This window comes from Desmodus rotundus, chromosome 2 (assembly GCF_022682495.2).
Source record: "Desmodus rotundus isolate HL8 chromosome 2, HLdesRot8A.1, whole genome shotgun sequence".
NCBI lineage: Eukaryota > Metazoa > Chordata > Mammalia > Chiroptera > Phyllostomidae > Desmodus > Desmodus rotundus.
Window position 1 is genome coordinate 208,618,897 of NC_071388.1, and position 18,231 is coordinate 208,637,127.

The 18,231-nt window shown below is 63.7% G+C and overlaps 2 protein-coding genes across 5 annotated transcripts; one reads left to right on the top strand and one right to left on the bottom strand.

Moving 5' to 3' along the window:
• The first annotated feature begins 806 nt into the window (after positions 1-806).
• LOC112307861 (G-protein coupled receptor 35) lies at positions 807-7,591 on the top strand. Of its 3 annotated transcripts, XR_008426232.1 has the most exons (3): positions 807-946; positions 4,152-6,269; positions 6,861-7,591. XR_008426232.1 is itself a non-coding variant. In XM_024564033.3 (2 exons), exon 2 carries the CDS (start codon positions 4,216-4,218, stop codon positions 5,341-5,343), a length of 1,128 nt encoding a protein of 375 aa, XP_024419801.2. In that variant the 5' UTR covers positions 807-946; positions 4,152-4,215; the 3' UTR covers positions 5,344-7,591. The 3 variants fall into 3 exon arrangements, 2 of the variants coding, with proteins under 2 accessions (XP_024419801.2, XP_045054101.2); XM_024564033.3 differs by having other exon boundaries at positions 4,152-7,591; XM_045198166.3 differs by lacking the exon at positions 807-946 and adding an exon at positions 956-3,531 and having other exon boundaries at positions 4,152-7,591.
• A 3,221-nt stretch (positions 7,592-10,812) lies between these two features.
• Positions 10,813-14,456, bottom strand: LOC112307858 (aquaporin-12-like). 2 transcript variants are annotated; one of them, XM_045198421.3, is made up of 3 exons: positions 13,746-14,456; positions 11,954-12,070; positions 10,813-11,129 (listed from the first exon to the last, which is right to left on the bottom strand). In XM_045198421.3, exons 1-3 carry the CDS (start codon positions 14,350-14,352, stop codon positions 11,062-11,064), a joined length of 792 nt encoding a protein of 263 aa, XP_045054356.2. In that variant the 5' UTR covers positions 14,353-14,456; the 3' UTR covers positions 10,813-11,061. The 2 variants fall into 2 exon arrangements, with proteins under 2 accessions (XP_045054356.2, XP_053775428.1); XM_053919453.2 differs by having other exon boundaries at positions 10,813-11,182; positions 13,746-14,451.
• Positions 14,457-18,231: the final 3,775 nt, after the last annotated feature.

Sequence of the window (18,231 nt, forward strand, 5' to 3'; positions counted from 1 at the left end):
CCACCTCCACCCTCCAGGGTTTTGCTTTCCCAGGAACCAAGGGGTCCACGGAGTGACCCTCACCCTGGGCTGGCAGGCCAGTGGCGCACACAGGCTGTCGGCCGGTCTAGTCCTGTCCTCGGCCAGGTTTGGGGATAGGGAAAACGGGCAGAAGTGGGCCTGGGACTCGGCTCTAGAGCCCCACCCCCCCTGCCCTAGTGTCACGAGACAGAGGGGGGGGGCCCAGACACCCGTGGGGACTAGCACCAGAAAAAAGCCACAGACTGAAAGGCCAGCTATGGCCACATGGCGGCCGCCTCCTGGGCCCCCTGCTCAGCAGGACTCAGTGGCCCCTCTGAGCTCAGAGGAGCAGCGGCCACACCGTCTGCACCTGGTGGTGGAGAGGCCGTCAGCTCCTGAAGGATCCACCCGCCTCCTGTGGATGTCCAGGGTCCCCCCTCACTGGCCCTTGGGGTGCTGCTCCTCCTAGGTCTGTGGCTGGGACTGGGGTGCAAGCATTCCCTCTCCCTCCTGCCCTGTGGGGCTCCCGGCACAGTGGCGGCAGCTGAATCTTCACAGAATTGGGCCCAGGATGCCACTCCGCATGGGCCACAGCCCCCTGGGGAGAGCCTGGGGGTGGTGGACTGCTGTGGGCTACGTAGCTCCAACCACGTGGGGACAGCCAGAGGAAGAAGCGTGGGTGGTCAGCTCAGAGTGAGGCGACTCCAGGAAGTGGTGGCCACCTGCGAGCCTCAAGGCACGGACAGGTCTGGGTAGTGGCCGGGCCGAAACGCAGGCTGGGGTGAACCCAGAGAACTGTCCGGAACCAAGCTGCTTCTGATCGGGAGCTGGGCTTCGTGCAGAACCCAAGTGGCCAGCGATTCTTACACAGAGACCAAGGTGCCGCTGGGCAGTGCCGTGCCACTCTGTCCCGAACAGCCTGTGCCATCCGTCTGGCCGATGCTCTGTGAGTCTTTCTTCTGGGGCAGTTTGCTTTAAGAAGGCTCTTCCTGTCCGTGCTGGGGTTCAGCTGGCCGCAGGTCGTCTGGGGACAAGGAAGCCCACGGAGGAGGGGCGGCAGCGGACCCAGCTGCCCCTGTGCCTGGGGCCCCCACTGTCCTCCCTCAGGCTCTCAGCAGAGTCCCTCCTAAGCACAGGAGTCCAACCTCCTGCGGGAAGGCGTGTCAGTCAGAGGCAGTGGAGAAGCCAGCAGAGCCGGCTTGGGGAGGCAGTGTGGGCCTCAGGAGCTGCCGGTGTTCACAGTGAAGTTACACCTGGGTCCTTGAGCTTGGCTAGGAGAGAGTCCAGAGCCAAGAACTCTAATTATAAGAGAAAGATTATTTAGAAAGTCACAGAGGTAGAGGAAGTGAGCCAGCTGGGCTGCATGGGCTCAGAGGACAAGGTCCACAGGTAGAAGGCGGGCCCTTGGGGCTCAGGAGGGAGGACACAAAGTTGCGTGCCTGGGGGGAGGTAGTAGGGGAGGTGAGCGTGGGGTGAGAGAGAGGGTGAAAGAGGACAGGGTTGGGGGGGGAGAGAGAGAGAGAGATTGAGAGAGAGCGTGCACGCGCTGGGCTGGGCCCTTCATCTTAAGGGTTTTTACCTGGAGGCTGCAGGGGAGGTCTCAGTGGACTAGGCATCAGCGCCCCAGGTGTGTCCTCAGAGGGCCGTGGTCTGTGCGGATAGCTCGGCGCTGGGCAGGGGTCCCTAGTTGCTGCAGCTGGTCCTGCCACCAGCCAGGGTGCCACTCCCCCTGGTGCTGCCACTTCCCTGGGCCGGAGCTGACACCCGGCCGAACTGAGACGTCACCGCGGGTCTAAGCAAGGCCCTGTCTCTGCTCAGACTTGTTCCTGAGATCATCCAGTGCCAGTGAGAGCCTTGCTGTCTGGTGAGGGCTTGTGGGGGCCCCAGGAGGCTCTCTTCCAGCCCCTTTTCTCCTGCTCTCAGGGGACTCAGCTGCAGGTCTAGCGACTTGAAAGGGGAGGAAAGGTCACCCCAGGGGTGAGGGCCGAGCCTGACAGAGTCATTTTCCCAGTTTCGCCCACTGCTGGGCACCTGGGGCTCTCTGCTGTGGCGCCGTCCATGCCTGGCCCTTGGCCCCTGCTCTGCTCCTGCCTGTGTCGCAGGCCCCTCTGGCCCAGGGACCCCACCTCAGGGCTGTCCTGCCTCCTCCGGAGGGCGCCCTGGGACGTGGGGCCCACAGCAGGAAACCGCTGCCCACTTCCCCACAGCGACTGTCAGCATAAAGCTCAGCAAGCCTGACTGCAAAGGGAAAGGGGTGCCTGCCTCCCCGTCTCGTGCGGAGTCTAGACTAGACGGCACCCAGTCCCCTGGGAGCAAGGGTGTCCTCCAGCCTCTGTTCCCCGGGGGAACACCGACCATGAAGAGATACCCCCGGCACCTGCCTTGTGTAGGAGGGGCGCCCTGCCTGGCCCTCAGAGCTCTGCCATCTCAGTGACCCCTGCAGTGCCGGCTCCAGGTCTGTGCAGACGACCCCTCACAGCACCCAGGCACCTGTGTGGCATGAGGAGCTGGCAGCTGCCCACCTTGCTGCAAGACTCCCGGAGGAAGTGCTCCTGCCTCTCTCCCTGCCCTTCTCCTGGTCCCCCCAGCAAGTGTCCTCCAAGCAGAGGGGCTGAGTCCCTGGTTGCTCTCTGGCCCCTCCCTCCTGCAGGTGGCCTGGCCACATTCTCCCTGCCACCCTCAGTCAGCCAGGCAGCCCTCCGGTCCTCAGCCCCAGCTGTGTCCTCACTTAGGCCTGCGTCCCCCAGGGCTACTGCATGGGGGTGGCCAGGGCAAGGCCACCTCCTGCTCAGCCGGAATATGCCCTGCATGGGGGGCTCAGAAGCCCCTTTGAGATGCGGATTTGCACACAGGGGCTCCTAGAGTGTTCTTTGGCTGGCGCGCCGGAAAGGGAGTGAAGCAGGAAGGGCAGACGGGCTGTTGCTGTGGCCTGAGCGAGGCACCCTGAGCTGGGTGGCCTGAGCTGACCACATGGGGCCGGCCATTGGGTGCATGGCCAAGGAGAGCCGCTTGCCGAAGGCAGCTCCTGGGCCGTGGCCCTGGCTGACTGTGTGCCCTTCTGTCCCAAGGGGGTCCCTGGGCAGCGCCTCACAGTGTCGACTACATTCCCATCTTGGCAGAGTGGGCTCCTGGACCCCCAGGTGGTGGCCAGTGGTCTCCGGTTCTCCTGGGTGCTGCTGGCCCTGAACCACAGGGGCTTCCTGTGTGGGGCTCCCCAGCAGGTGTCAACCACAGATGTCAGGGAGAGAGGGGCCACTGCCTACCAAGGCGGCCATGGGTGCGAGGCAGGGCCGCCTGCACTCCATCCGGCCCTGAGCTCCAGGCTGCTGCAGAGCATGGCCAGGAAGGGCGGGTGACAGATGTCACGCACCACAGGCGGGGTGGCCGGGGCACATGTGGGTACAGATGTCACGGGGATGGGATGTGTGACCCCACCCTCCGGAGGAGAGTGTGAAGGTGGTGACTGGCCGAACAGCTTGGCTGTGTGCAGAAGGGCCTCAGCTCCAGTCCTCAAGGCCCTGGCTGACCCAGGTTGGTAAGTCCACCCTGGGTCGGCCCTGTCCCTCTGAAAAGCCTGTCCTGCCCCTGCCCTGCTGGCCACCAGAGAGGCTCCCAGGAGCAGGCTGTGGGGCTGGCCCTCGTGAGTCCTCGTTAGTCCCAGGCCGGGGCCAGGCCTGAGTGTGGGCCACTGGTCCCGAGCCCCAAGACCGCGCTGGTGTAGGGTGAAGGCCCTGAGCTCTGGAGGAGAGCGCATAGGCCAGCTCTGCCTCCCAGAGGACCAGGGGCCCCCCTGCTGGGCCATGGCCCCTGGACAGGTCTCCAGGGCCCAGGGGGCAGGGTGACCTCGCAGAGGCCCAGGCCGGCAAAGGTCCCAGGTTGAGCTGAAGCCTCCGGTCAAGAGGCCCAGAAAGCAGCCCCCACAGAGGCCCCCGCCTGGCAGGATGCCATTGGGTGGGGAGGGGCAGGTGTCTGGTCCTCAGTCTGGGGGGCCTCAGTGGAGCCCCTGGGGTTCGAAGAGGGGGCACTCTGATCCAGGTTTGTGGGAGCCCTGGGACTGGCACAGGAAGTGGGGGACAGGGAGAGAAAGCTGGGGGTGGGGAGGGGAGCGGGTAGGACAGAGTGGCTGCAGCATCTCCCTCCCCTGCCCCCAGGAGAAGTTCCTGAGCCTGCTGACGCCCCACTGCCCTGCCCTCCCCGGCTCCCAAGCTGCCAGGCATGGTGTCCACGGCCGACGCCCCTGCCAGCAGCTCCAACAGCTGCAGCACAGACAGGGGCTCCTCGTCGCAGGTGGCGACCGGCGCCTCCATCTGCCTCATCCTGGCCCTGGGCCTGCTGCTCAACGGCCTGGCGCTCTGGGTGTTCTGCTGCCGCCTGCGCCGGTGGACGGAGACCCGCGTCTACATGGTCAACCTGGCCGCGGCCGACTGCCTGCTGCTGCTGAGCCTGCCGGGGGTCCTGCACACGCTGGGCCAGGCGCCAGGGGCCCAGGAGGGCGCCCTCTGCAGGGTCCTGCAGAGCTTCTACTACGTCAACACCTACATGAGCATGTGGCTCCTCACCGCCATCGCCGCCGACCGCTACACCGCCCTGCACTTCCCACTACGGTCCCGGGCCTGGCGCAGCCCCCGCCAGGCTGCCCTCACCTGTGCGGCCCTCTGGGTGCTGGTCATCGTGGCTGTGGCGCTGCCCGCGGCCTGGCTGGGCCCAGGGGAGAGCTTCTGCTTTGGGAAGGGCCGCACGCGGGGCTCCAGGGCCCTGGTCTTCTCCCTGCTCCTCTTCGTCCTCCCGCTGGTCGTCCTGAGCTTCTGCTCCAGCCAGGTGCTCCGGCACCTCCTCCGCGAATGGGCACAGGCCCAGCCCCAGGCCACTGCCCCCATCCTCAAGGCCCTCTGTGTGGTGACAGCCAACCTGGCCACCTTCGTGCTCTGCTTCCTCCCGCTGCACGTGGCCTTGCTGGCCAAGCTCGTGGCCCAGTGGACAGGCGCGGCCTGCCCCACCGTCCAGAGGGTGGCGGCCTTCGTGCAGGTGGCCTCCCGCATCGCCAATGCCAACTGCTGCCTGGACGCTGTGTGCTACTATTTCGTGGCCACGGAGTTCCAGGAGGAGGTGGGGGCTGTGCTTGCCAGGCCCTGGCCCTTTTGGGGGAGAGTGGCGGGTGCCGCTGTGTGCGGTCCCCCCGACCCGGGTGCCCAGGAGAGCGGCATGGGAGGGGACCCCCCGGAGCTGCCATCTTCCCACGGCCACCGTGTCCGTGAGAAGCAGCCGCCCTTGGTGCAGTGTGACAAGGCACCATCTTGGGCTGTGGGTCCTGGGCCGGGCTTCCCCTCTGAAGGTGGGGTTTGACCAAAGCATTAAAGGGCTGTGACCACGCGGATCTTTTCCCTCAAAGCTCAGCCTCTCCTTTGTCCCCCCTCAAGCATGATGGCGCAGAGTGATCCCTGTTTCCTCCAGGTGACCCCCCCTAGCACCGGACATCCTGGGGAGGGTGTCACAGAAAAATGAGCCCTTGTCTCTCCGGTCACCTCTACGTGACAACTGGACACCAAAGTCTGCTGCAGCTTAGGGCTGCTCTGCAAGCCTCCACTACCTGCTCACGTCCCGGGCCTGCAGGGCGCCCATCTCTCTCTGAGCTGGGTCCCATTTAAAGAGTCACAGCTGCCAAATGAGTTTAAAGAAATTCTCTTTTTTTTTCATTAAAAAAAGATTTTATTTATTTATTTTTAGAGAGAGGGGAAAGGAAGGAGAAACGGAGGGAGAGAAACATCACTGTGTGGTTGCCTCTTATGCGCCCCCTACTGGGGACCGGACCTGCAACCCAGGCCTGTGCCCTGACTGGGAATCCAACCGCTGACCTTTCAGTTTGCAAGCACTAGCTCAGTCCACTGAGCCACACCTGCTAGGGCAAGAAATTCTTTAAAAAAAGGTTTAACTTGGATTCTTGAAGAGCATAAAGAAGTCTCCTTCCTCACCTTCGCCTCCCAGCTCCAGCCAGGTGCCCAGCGGCCCTGCTCACAGCCCCTCGTTCCCACTGCTGACACAGGCAGGGGGCCCGTGGGCCTGATGCTCCTGCGTCTCAGATGAAGGGCTGTGATGGGCTGAGAGGAAGCCCTGGGGACCCTGCTTGTCCCCACGACATTGTGGACCTACAGGTGCGTCCACCCACCAGGGCCAGAATCAAACTACGGAACCAGCATGAACACCTCCTCTGAGAAGCCTCGAGGGACTCAGGGGGGCACATGGAGACCCCAACCTGGGCCGGGGCAGCAGAGGTGGGTGCCCTGGGGACCTCGGATGACCAGGTGACAGGAGGGAGGGTGAGCCCAGGCCCCACGCCTTCCTCACACTGCCTGCCTCTCCCTTCTCCCCGCCCCCCTGCCCCACCCGGCCCTGTGACCCCACCGCAGTAGCCCTGCAGGGCCGTCAGGGCCCCTCCTCAGCCTGCCCAGCTGCACGGGGAGACTCATTCGGGCAGACTGGAGGCAGACAGGCCTCGGGCAGGGCAGTGCCCCCGGCCAGAACCACTTTCCAGCAGGGCCACCAGCCTCCACCTGAGCAAAGCCCGAGACCTGGGCCTGCAGGCCGGTCCTTGGGGCCCGGCGGTCAGAGCCGCCGTGCATGTGCGGGTCCCTGTGGCTGCCCGGCCGGGCTGCCCGGCCCGCTGACCACGGCAGCAGCCGGCTCCCCACCCCACGCGAGCACTGCGTGTGGCCAGGCCTGGGGCTCCGCAGAGCGGCTGTGGGGGGTGAGGATGACGTGGCACCACGGAGGCCAAGGGCAGTCGTCCCGTCTCTGACCCAGGTGCAGAGTTCCCGGGGGCCCAAGGTGTGGCCACAGCCCCTGCTCCCTCTCTCCTCCTGCAGCTGCCCTGGCTCCCCACACATGGAAGCTGGGCGTGACGGGTCTCCCACCTGGTCCTGGAAGAGGGCGCTCCTCATCACCAGGAAGAGGCAGGAACCCTGAGTTGCAGGCGGCCAGGCCCACCAGCCACCCTGGCCTGTCTGACTCAGCGCAGGGTGGTGGGGAAGCAGCCCTGGCTCCGGGAGGTGGCTGTCCCCGAGGCCCCCACAGCCACAAGCCCAGGGCTGGCTCCAGGAAGACAGGTGGGGCTGAACGCCCAGGGAGAGCAGGGCCTTGGGCTCAGGCTGTAGGCAGACTCACCAGAGCAGCATGGGCTCCACCCGCGGTGCCTCAGCACCCCGCCTGCCCCCTCCCCCAGGCAGTGTTGAGAGCTAGGAAAGAGGGCTAGACAATTATAAGCATTGCTAAGCAGAAAACCTCTTGAAGGTCACTAGAATGGATAAGGAAGAGAAACAAATCGTCATCCAAAATAAGCTTATCAACAGGAGACGGACAGATAGTTCCTCCTGAACCCAGAGCAAAACTCCTCCAGAGCTCAAAGCTATGCAGAGATAACAGCAACTCCTGCTTTTGTAACTTGCTTGCTTGCTTCTCACTGTATAAAAGGGCTAGCCTGTGAGCGTTCGGCGCGGCTCTCATCTGCAGCTCTTCTGAGCACCGTGTCTCCGGGACACATCGAGAGTCCGCCCCTGCGCAGGTTAAAAGAGTTGGCCATTAAAGTAACATCTCTGAAAACGTCCTGAAAGTCTCCGAACATCTGTTTTTTGCATCAGTGGGTGCAACAGGCAGCAGCTCCTGCAGGCACCTTCCGGGCCGATCAGTTTGTTTAGGAATCGGGGAATCCGGTGCCAGAGACCTGGGCACTCCCAGATGGGGGGCGGTGTTGGGGGCGAGGGGCTGCGGACTGAGGGCAGCCAGACCATGTCCAAGCATTAAGGGGCCCTCCGTCCAGTGCAGGGAACTGGTGCTTCAAGCCCTGGTGCCCTGGCGCCCAGTGGCCGGGTTGGGTCACTGTCAGTGCTGGGCATCTTGCTCCAGGCTGGGCAGACTGGCCAGCGGGGCAGAGCATGGGGCAGGGGCGGAGCCAGGCCCTGAGGCCCCACCTGCTCCATGTCCCGGGGCTGCAGGCCCCACCGCCGGCCCCCCTCCTTTCCTTGGCGGGTGCCTGTGGGAGGGTCAAACGTCACACGCCCCCTCCACTGGTGTGCACTCGGTGGGGCTGGGGTCCATGTGTCCGGAGGATTTTCAGTCCCGATATAGGGGGCGTACCCAGCCTTGTGGCAAAGAGGCAGGGAGACGCCCAGCACACCTGCCCCTCCCCCCGCAGCTGCTTGTGAGTAAACTGTTAGGTAATTTACGAAGGGGATGTGACTGACATCAGCTTCAGGAAAGAAGCAAGCTCAGCAGAGACCCAGCAACAGCTTGGGCAGGCAGGGCGGGTGTGGGGCCCTGGAGGGCCAGCCGGCAGCATCCACAGCTGCCCTCTGGGGCAAGGAGGCCGCCGCTCCCTACAGACGGCCAGCAGAGCAAGGGTCTGGCGTGACCTTCTGCCCCAGGTACGGGCGCTGGGATGGCCTCAGGCCTTTCCTGCTGGTAAAGCACGGCACGACAGGCTCACAAACAGGCATTTCCTTCTTTTAGCACTGGGGCTGGGAGTCAGGCGCCAGAGCCCACAGGGAAAGGGCTCTGCACGGCCAGACTCTGGGGGCTGCCTCCTGGGTCGCAGCTGCCTTCCCGCTGCCCCCTCCATGGCCGAGGGCCAAGGGAGCTCCATGGACCCTTCATAAGGGCACCGGTCCCACTGGTGGGGGCACAGGCTCCACTGTGGCCCATTCTCAGAGTCTGCCTGCTGTGACCTCACTGGGCTCGGCCCGTGCCCCCGTGCGCTGGGCCGGCCAAACAGTCCCAGGGGTCCAGGGTTAGTCCTGGAGCCCTGCTCTGAGTGCAAATTCAGGTGACCTGCTTCTCGTCCAGAGCTGGACTCAGGGCTGAGGGACGGGCATGGGGGTGCTGGGGGTGTAGCAGCATCCAGGGGGCCGGTCCCCAGAGCTGCCAACACGCCCCCATGACATGTCATGCAGTAAAGGGTGACCCATACCAACAGTGCTTCCCCCACTGGCTTAACCCAGATTTAGTCGGCTGGCCACATCAGTCTGATAAGCAGAGTCAATGCAACTCTTGTCTACCCTGCAGCCCCTCTCCTGGGGCCTGGAGAGCCGACAGCACCCAGATACCATCCTGCCCTGTCCAGGGCCGGGGAAGGGACCACAGCTGAGTCCCCTCCACTCGAGCTCTGTTGGCGCAGACGTTGCCTGAGGATTTCTGTCTAAGAGACTTTCCTGCGGGGCTGCTTAGTAGAGGAGAAACTAAGAGAAAATGAGAACATGGCAGCAGAGATAAGCGTCTTGCGGTGGCAGCCCTACCAGACACAGGGCACCTCGGGCCGTCTGCCTGGCACGGGAGCCCATGTGCCGTGACTCCCAGACCATGACCAAGTCCCTCAGGGAGCCAGAGGCAGGTCGGGAGGGTGCGGGGCCGCAGAGCCGGTTCGGGCCCTGGGTGGGAGCTGGGCTGTGGGGTGGAGTGGGTGTGAGTGCTGCGTCTGCATCCATGGCACCTGAGTGGATTTGGATTATGGGGACATTGTGGGGGCTGCTCCACCTGTCTAACACGGTGGGTTGGAGGCCGGCCCACCGCCCTTGGGCAGCAGGGATGGGCTGGGCTGAGTGGGGTGGATGGGTGGTCTGAGCCCACAGAGGTGGTGGGTTGGAGAGAACAGAGCCTCCGCTGGGCTAAAGGGGTCGCGCTGGGGTGACCCCTCTGAGACCAGGCCCGAGGCAGACACGTCAGCCCCGGTACTGGGCCCTGTGGCACAGGTGGACGCCTTCAGGGCGAAGCCGGTGAGCGCCACCCAGCGGTGAGCAAGAGGGGTGGGTACTGCACCTGAAAATGCCCGAGGGAGACCGCTGGCCGGCTCCCGGCACCACAGGACCCAAGCAATCCCGAACCCTGAAGCTGCCTCCGTGTCCTCTGTGACGCGGGAGTGCGCCCCAGGAGGTCAGGCCCCCAGCGCTCCAGGCGAAGGTGGAAAACATGTGTACTTACACAGGAGCATGCCAGCGCAGGGGGGGGGGAGGTGCGGAGCTGGCTCTCCTGTCCTGGAGCAGGGCGCCTCTGTCCCCCAGCACTGCCAGGGGAGGAGCTCTGTGCGGCAGCTGGATGAGCCCTGGGTCCCGCAGCAGTGGCTGGAGAGGGACGCACCTGACTGGAAGCCTCTGTGCCACCCAGTCAGGTCCTAGTGCAGGGTGTCCCCTGCCCCCGCCTCCAGCGGCCGCACAGCGGGGAGCAGGCTGGCGCTCAGGCACAGTGGTGCCCTGCACTGCCAGGCTGGTGGGGGAGCCATGGAAGTGTGTGAGGGCTTCTCTCCCTCCTCGACTGCCACCTGGAAGCTCAGGTGGGTGACCAGGACCTGTCCTTCTCAGCGGGAAGAGAGGGTGGGGCCTGGGGCTGGGGGTTCTCAGGACCCCCGAGCAGAAAGGCCTTTGTCTCCTGATCTGAGGGGAGGAGGCAGCTGTGGCTCTTCCAGCCTGGGAGGAAGCCGGGGTCCGAACGGAAGGCCCTGCGGTGGGCAGGGGTTCGCCTGTCTCTGAGGGCCTGCCGTCAGCCTCCCTGAGGCCCAGGGTGCTGGCGGGTGGGGGCCTGTGTCTGGCCCACTCCCCTGCTGCCTCCGGCCCTAGCCACCACCCCCGACTTCCCCAGCAGGGCCCAGGGTGTTGGGGCCATTCAGTCCCCCCGCCCTGGGCTGGGCTGCCGGGGTGCTCGGGGCAGCCATGAACCCGCTGGAGAGAGCTCTGCCTCCGGTTCCCCTCAGGGCCCCTTCCCTGGGTCCTGCCCCTGGATCTGACTCTGAGAAGAGGCCAGGCGGACCTCAAGGGAAGATGGAGGTGACGCAAACCAGCCTCCACCCTGCGCTCCTCCTTCGGGCAGGTCTGAGGATGGTTTATTGACGAGAGGTTACAGAGGAGGAAGTTGGGGTGGTGGTACCCCTCCGCCCAGGGAGGCCCCCAGGTCCAGCCAGGGGCCTGGCCCTCCGTGGAGCTCACGTGGCGCCTGTCCACTCAGCTGGAGCCCAGCTTCGATCTCCCCAGCCCCCGCCGCCCAGGCTCCCGGCTTCTGCCCGGCTCGGCGGGCGTTCGGGCATCTTCAAGTCCTGTGGCGGGCCTCCCTCTGGGGGTCCGATACTTGTTCTTCTGACCATACAACAGGTTCCTCTGGAAAAGGCAGGGGAGGTGGCCGTGGTACAGCAGGACAGCCAGCACCATCCCTGCAGGACACCGAGCGTCAGACCACGGGGCCCTGGGGTTCATTGCAACTGAAGACCACCTACACACACACATCGGGCCCTCCCTAGGATGGGGGAGCCTGCAAACCTGGGTGGGGATCCTTTCCTGGACCCCATTCTTCCCAGCCACACCCTTCCTCCAGGGCGCCTCCCCTCAGGGACGGGGATGAGCCACTGGGCGTCGAGCCCCTGTGATCTAGCAGAGCACGACCTAGGCACCTGGGCCCGGTGCCCTTTGTCCAAAGTCCAGAGTTGCTGGTGGAGCCCGTCCAGCCACTTCCTAGCCAGGCCTGCCTCCTTATGGTGGCAGAGGCTGGGAAGAGGGGGGCCACAGGTCAGGAAGGCTGGCTGGCTGGGAGGACCCCCGCAGGAGACACAGGGAGCCCTGCGGTGGACAGCGTCCCCTTCTGCCTGCCCAGTACCTTCAGAGGGTCTGCTCTCCCCCGAAGCCACCTCCCTCCCGGGCCCAGACCCTCTGCGACCAAGTCCAGACCCAGACAGGCCATTCGAAGCTCCTCCTCCAGGGTGGAGAGGGAGGGGTCGCCACCCACCTGAGGAGCAGCCACAGTGCCTGGACCTCAGGGTGGAGCCCTCAGGCCCGGTGAGTGGCAGCACCCTGGGAACACTGTCCAGCCCCCACCCCTCCTGGCAGGGCCCCACGTGGACCCCGCAGGCCCGGCTGCTGAGATGCTGTGTGCCCCTACCCCCAACCATGAGCTCCTGAGGACCCCGGTGTCCCTCGTGGGCCCTTACCTGTCAGAGGGCCCAGCCAGTACACCTGGGCGTACTCTAGCAAGGTGTGCCCCTCGCAGTGGAAGGTGACCGAGGCAGCCAGGGCAGGGTTGAAGAAAGCAGATGTGAGGGGCCCCGCTGTGGAGGAAGCATGGACCAGCCTGGGTGAGGCCCTGCCCAGACCAAGCTCAGTCCCTCCCCCACCCCCTGTGGAGGGGGACAGGGGCAGGAAGGGCCCTGGCCAAGGCCAGAGGTTCGAGGTCAGGGAGCAGCTGGGTGTGTCTCTCCAGGGACGTCCAGGGCCTGTGCTGAGAGGGGACATCCCTGGGGGGTGCTCACCTCCCCCTCCCCTTTTCCAACACCTCCCACCTCGAGGGAGGTGGCTTTTGAGAGACAGACAGACAGACAGAGATAGGGAGACAGGGACAGAATCACAGAAACGGGCCAGGCCACACCAGGACCTCCCAGCGCTAGCAGGCGAGGAGAGATGCAGACCAGCCGCCAGAGCCAGGCCAGCGTGCCTGGGCCCCAGGCCGGCCGACCCCCCCAGTGAGCAGGGCCCTCCCCAGAGGGTCTGCGCCTCAGGGAGCACAGGCAACCACTCGGACTTGGAGCCCAGAGCCGGTGGGTGCAGGCAGGGAGCTGGCTCTGCGGGAGGCGCCCTGGGTGCCATCCCAGGGCAGGAATCCAGGTGGTCTGGCCACAGAGCCCTGTCCCCCCCAACCCCCACAGGCTCTCTGCTCAGCTGAGCCTCAGTTTCCCCGCCTGCGCACGGGCCCTAGCAGCAGCACGCAGTGTGTGCCGTGCTGGGAGGGGTCAGCGACATGGATGGTGAGCCCTCGGTGCTGACTCTGCCCTTGCTGGATGCCCCGCATGGAGATGGGGGTGCTCGGCCTCAGCCCCTTCCTGATGTGTCTCCCCTGCCTGGAGCCCAACCAACCGCAGGCTGACCAATCTGCAGCCCACGGTTATGGGTGCCCCTCATGCTCAGCACAGGAGGCACCCCGGCCACCTTCCTGGAGGGCCCTGCCATCCTGCCTGACCCCGTCCCCAGGGCTTGGGGGCAGAGGGTGTGTGCCAGCCAGCAGGTGCCCTCCTAGGGAGCAAATCCCGCAGACAGACGGACGGCGGGGCCCAGCTCGGCTCTGACCCCAGCCAGGAGCAGCCGACGTGTGAGAGCACGTGGTCACTTGCTCTCTGCTCCTCCGTGAAGGTGAGAACAGTGCTCCTGTCACGTGGGGGCAGCCCTCGTAGGGGACCCCAGAACAGGGGACCTCGTCTGAGAACCAAACGCAGAACGGGGTGCTGGCTGAGGCCGTGGCTGGAGGCCCAGGGCAGCTCCCACTGGGCCTGAGGGACCCCATGAGAATGTGGTCAGAGGGCTTGCCTGGGAAGGGTGCGTGACCCCAAAGAGGGGTCGGGAGTCTGCTGCCACCTCAGGGTGGGGTTAGGGTTCATGCTGAGAGGGGAGGGGCAGACTTGGGTGAGGAAGAAACGTCGGCACCTGGTAGCCTCGGAAGGGGCAACTGAGGACCCAGGTGCTCGCAGACAGAGCCTGGGCCGGGGCCTGGAGAAGTGGCACCGCCCCCGCCCCGCGACGCCGGGGCTAGACCTCCCAGGAGGAGCGTGAAGATGTCGGACTGTGGAGGGGCCCAGCCAGCAAGGACGGCCCGACAGGGCTGGGTGCCACCCCCACTGTGTCCAACCCAGCTGGCCATCACCCCGCCCCAGCGTCCCGGGACGCGACCACCCCCTCCACCGGCAGCCCCAGGGCGGAGGTTCGAGGGCACCTGGCAGGGACCCGAGGTCTCACCTGTGTAGGACGTGACGGTGACCAGCAGGGCCACAGCGGGCACCCTGTAGAGGGGCAGGCAGTTCCGGAGGCGGAGGAGGCTCAGGTGGAAGAAGAAGGCGCCGGCGCCCTCCACCAGCACGCCGAGGGGCACGGTCGTGCGCAGGGCCGAGCTGCAGTGCGCGGCCATGAGGTTCTGCAGGAGGTGCAGGTCGCTGAGCTCCCAGGCCCAGCACAGCCGGGTCAGGGCGCAGGCCGCCTGCACGCCCAGCACCTGGGCTGCCAACTTCAGCAGTGTGCTGGGCAGTGCGGCCTCGGCCAGGAGCAGCTCCTGCAGGGCCACTGTGGGGTTGGCCGACGCCCCGTCAAAGGTGGCCCCGTGCACCAGGAACAGCAGGAACAGCAGGGTCAGCAGCAGGTCGGGCCCGAAGCCCCTGGCCCAGGGGCCCAGCTCCGCCAGCATCCGCAACTCCAGGCAGCAGGCCCCCAGCTGGGCCGCGCCAGCCGCCTCCCGGGCGAAGCTGGCGTAGATGCCTGCGGGGAGCAGGGCCTTGGACGCCCTCCTGGCCGCCTGGCAAAGGGCGATGGTGGCCAAGAAGAATGAGAGGGACACGTTCAGACCAGCCATTGGCCTAGGGGCTCTGCTAGGAGTTGGGCTGAGCGGGGGACCTAGGCTGACGTGTCAGGGGCTGGCCCACCCCAGGCGCAAGGGTGGGGGAGCCCTGGATGCGTCCACCTGGGCTGGAGCCCTGGGAATGCCACAGCTGCACCCTTTCCTCCAACCCACCTGCTGCCGGCGCAGGAGCAGAGCCAGGAACGCCCACAGCTTCTCCCCTAGGGCCAGAGACACGCCGGGACGCTCACCCCACCCCGCCAGCCCAGGGCTGAGATGGGCCACACACTGCTCTTCAAAGCCTCCATCAAGTGCTGTGACTCACACCCAGGCTCCTGGCTCCACAGCCTGGCAGCTCCCTGCACCTGGGCTGAGGCCCCACCTGGGCGAGGGTCCCTGGCCCTGCCTGCACCAGGGCCACATGCCACCAGTCCCCTCCGTGAAAGGCAGCCATCTGTGGGGCCAGGCCTCCCCCACAAGGAAACCAGGGAGCCCCACCAGGGCTGCTCCGGGTGCCCCCAAATCCGAACGGGCAGAAAAGCCCACCTCACCACATGGGGTAGCTGGCAGACAAGTATAAGCTCTTCTCTAAGAAAGCTAAGCAGACAGCAGGGGCACTCAGGGGCTGCGCTCTGACCCCAGGACACAACGCACTTGGAGGAGAGGCCCGGTCCCTTGGTGAGTGGGGGTCACTTGTGAATGCTTCCCCATGCCCCACTCAAGTGCAGAACGGACCCCTTTCCTGAGGACGTTGCTGGGTCAGGGGCCTCCAGTCCCGAGGGCCCGGGGAGGTGGGGACAATGCCATCAGCACTGGAGTGAATCTCCCTCCTGGGCGTCCAGCTGAGCAGATGCTTGTGGAGAAGGGGATGGACCGGACATCCCCTGGGGGCGCATCAGTCCCAGCGGAGTCCCAGCCGCACCCCAGCTGCCCTGCTGACCGGTGTGACCCCAGCTCTGGGGCCGGCCGCCCTGGGCACTGTGGCGGTGCCGTCCACGTGCAGGGTCCGCCCAGTGCCGCCTGCCCTCGGTCCCAGCACAGGGGCTTGCCCACCCCGCCCCCTCACTCTGCCCACTTTTTACTCTTCTAATCCGACCCCGTGCCTGCCGGGCCCCTTGCACAGAAGGGAGACTGAGACCCGGAGGGGCCGCAGCACGCAAGACCAGGGCGGCTCTCTCCCTGGCTGTGGCAGCTTTGAGGTCCAGCGCTTGGCCAGAGGCGTGAGGTTAACGCCAACAGGAGCCCCCCCCCCCCGCCCCGTGTCCACGACACTCACCGCAGGGCACGCTGCCGACGCTGCCAGTCCACGAACCGCTGTGCCCGCGCACGCGAGCCTCCGCACTGGAGTCCAGTTGCTTGCACAGACCGTCCCGGTCAATTTGTTCTTTATTTGTAGGCTTTTGGGTTTTTAGGTAAAACTTAAAGCGAAGCACGTCAGTCTTCAGAGGACTCTTCCACGCCTTGTGGCAAACGCATGAACCCAGTAACCCACGCCGTTACCAAGAAAGGGACCGTGTTCCTCACCCCAGAGGCCCCTCACGCTCCGTCCTGGTGATGCTCGCCCGCATTTCTGACCCATTCATTACCAGGCTCACCTTTCTCCTGGACGGGGACCGTCACAGGGGGACGTCTGTGAGGGGCGCCCTGCGTGATGGGGGGCCGAGTCCTGTTCCTGCTTGTTGCGGAGCAGAACTCCACTGCAGGAGGAGCACGGCCTGTGCGTCCATGTGTCTGACAGCGAAGCGTCAGGGTCTTTTCGGGTTTTCCTGGTACGAATAAAGCTGCGATAAGCCCTTTGTATAAATCTTCGCAAACATTGTTCTTTCCGGCAAATACCGGAGTGCCTGGGTTACGGGGCAGGTGGACGCGTCGCCTCAGCGATACTGCCCTGACTGTGCCCGGGTGGCTGCGGTGCGTCCTGCGTACGCCCAGGGATGAAGCGTGAGCTGTACGTCCTGTGAAGAGAGTCGGGGCTGTGACGACGTAAACACGTTTTCTGCTTCGTGTTTGTTCCCTTTGCTCGTGTTTTAAGTTGCATTTCCCTGAGGACAGCTGGTGTTGAGCGTGTTCTCACGAGCGTTTTGGTCATTCACATACATTCTGCTCATTTTTTTATTAAGTGTGTAGCTCTCTGTCATTGAGTTGTACTGACTCTTCTCGTACTCTTACACATTCCAGATACAAGTCCTTTGCCCTGTGGTGGTTCTGCAAACATTTTCTCCCAATTCCTGGTCATTTTCTTAATGTCTTTTGGAAAGTATGTCTAGGAGTTTTACAGCTTTGTGTTTTACATTTAGGTCTAAGATCCATTTTGACTTAACTTCTCAACTTTTGTGAAAAGTGTATGATCTGAAACCAGATTCTTTTTTTCTTTCTTTCTGACACGTGGGCCCCCGTCGCTCCGGCACCATTTGTCGCAAAGACAGCCCACTTTCTGCTACACGGGCTTTGCTCCTCGGTCAGGGCCGTGACTACGTGTGGGGGTCTGTTTCCGGGCTCTCTGTTCTGCCCCACTGACCCTTTGCCTATTCTTTTGCCGAGACCACCCTGGCTTGAGTTTTGAAAGCTTCCGGTAAGACTTGACGTCGAGTAATGTGAGTCCAACTTTGCTCCCCATCAGCGTCGCGTTGGCTGTTCTGGGTCCTTTGCCTTTCCCTATAAACTTCAGACTCAGTACGTCCACGTCGGGTCAGTTTGCTGGATTTTGAGGGGAACTGCACTGAATTTATGGGTCCAATGGGAAGAGCTCACATCTTCACAGTATCGAGTCTTCCAATCCATGAGCACATGTCTCGCCATTTGTTTAGATCACCTTTGGTTCGTTTTTTCTGGGTTTTGTAACTTTTGACACGCAGGTCCTGTGAATATTGATTATTCATGTCTCTCTCTTTCTTTTTGGTGCTGCTGAAAATGGTGTTTTTAACAGCTTATTGCTGGGAATTGGAAAGCAACTGACTTCTGTACATTAGCTTTGTGTCCTGGGACCTCGCTACAAGCCCTGTTAGTTCCAGGGGGTTTTGGTTGTTTTTGTCAGTTCTTTGGGATTTTCTTCGTAGACAACCATTTTAAATTCTCACCTGAGAATATGTTTATTGATTTCGCAGAAAGAGGAAAAGAAAGTAGGCAAGTGAGAGAGAGAGAAACACCAGTCAGTTGCCTCCTGCATGAGCTTGGACTGGCTGTGAAACCCACAACCCAGGTATGTGCCCTGACCGGGGATTGAACCCGCAACCATTTGATGTATGGGACGATGCTCCAACCAACTGAGCCACCTGGCCCTGGCTTCCTAGGCAATCTTGTCATCGCAAACAGCTTTCCTTCTTCCTTCCCAACCCACATGCCCCCTTTACCTTTTTGTGTCTCGCTGCCCTCCGCATTTCCAGCACAGTGTTGACTGGGACGGGTGAGGGGATACCCCGGCCTTGTCCTCACCTAAGGGGGCCCCTGCAGGGTTCGGTCGTTGAATATGCTATCAGCTGTAGGACCTCCGTGGATTTCTTTACCAAGTCGAGGGAGTTCCCTCGATTTCTGATTGGCCCCTACCCCAGAGGGCTTTGCTGGGGACGGAGCTCTGGGCGTAGGCAGTGCCATTTCTCTTCTTCTCCCCCCAGTTGGTCTTTGCACCCCAGCGTGAGAACTTGGTGGGGCTCCTGGTGGTGAAACCCATGACTGTGTGAGGGTCCCCCAGCATGTGTCCCCACAGCCAGCCGTGGCTCCAGCTACATCTGCTCTGGGGAAGCAGGTCTTGGCTGTGACCCTGTGCTTGTCACTCCAGGTTTAAGGGTGCAGCCTGCCCTGCGCCCTTGATTTTCTGGTGGGTGCCAGAAAACTCAGTGACGTTGTTTATTCAGCCTTTTCTTGGGGTTAGGATGGGACTCGCGACTGCCAGACTCT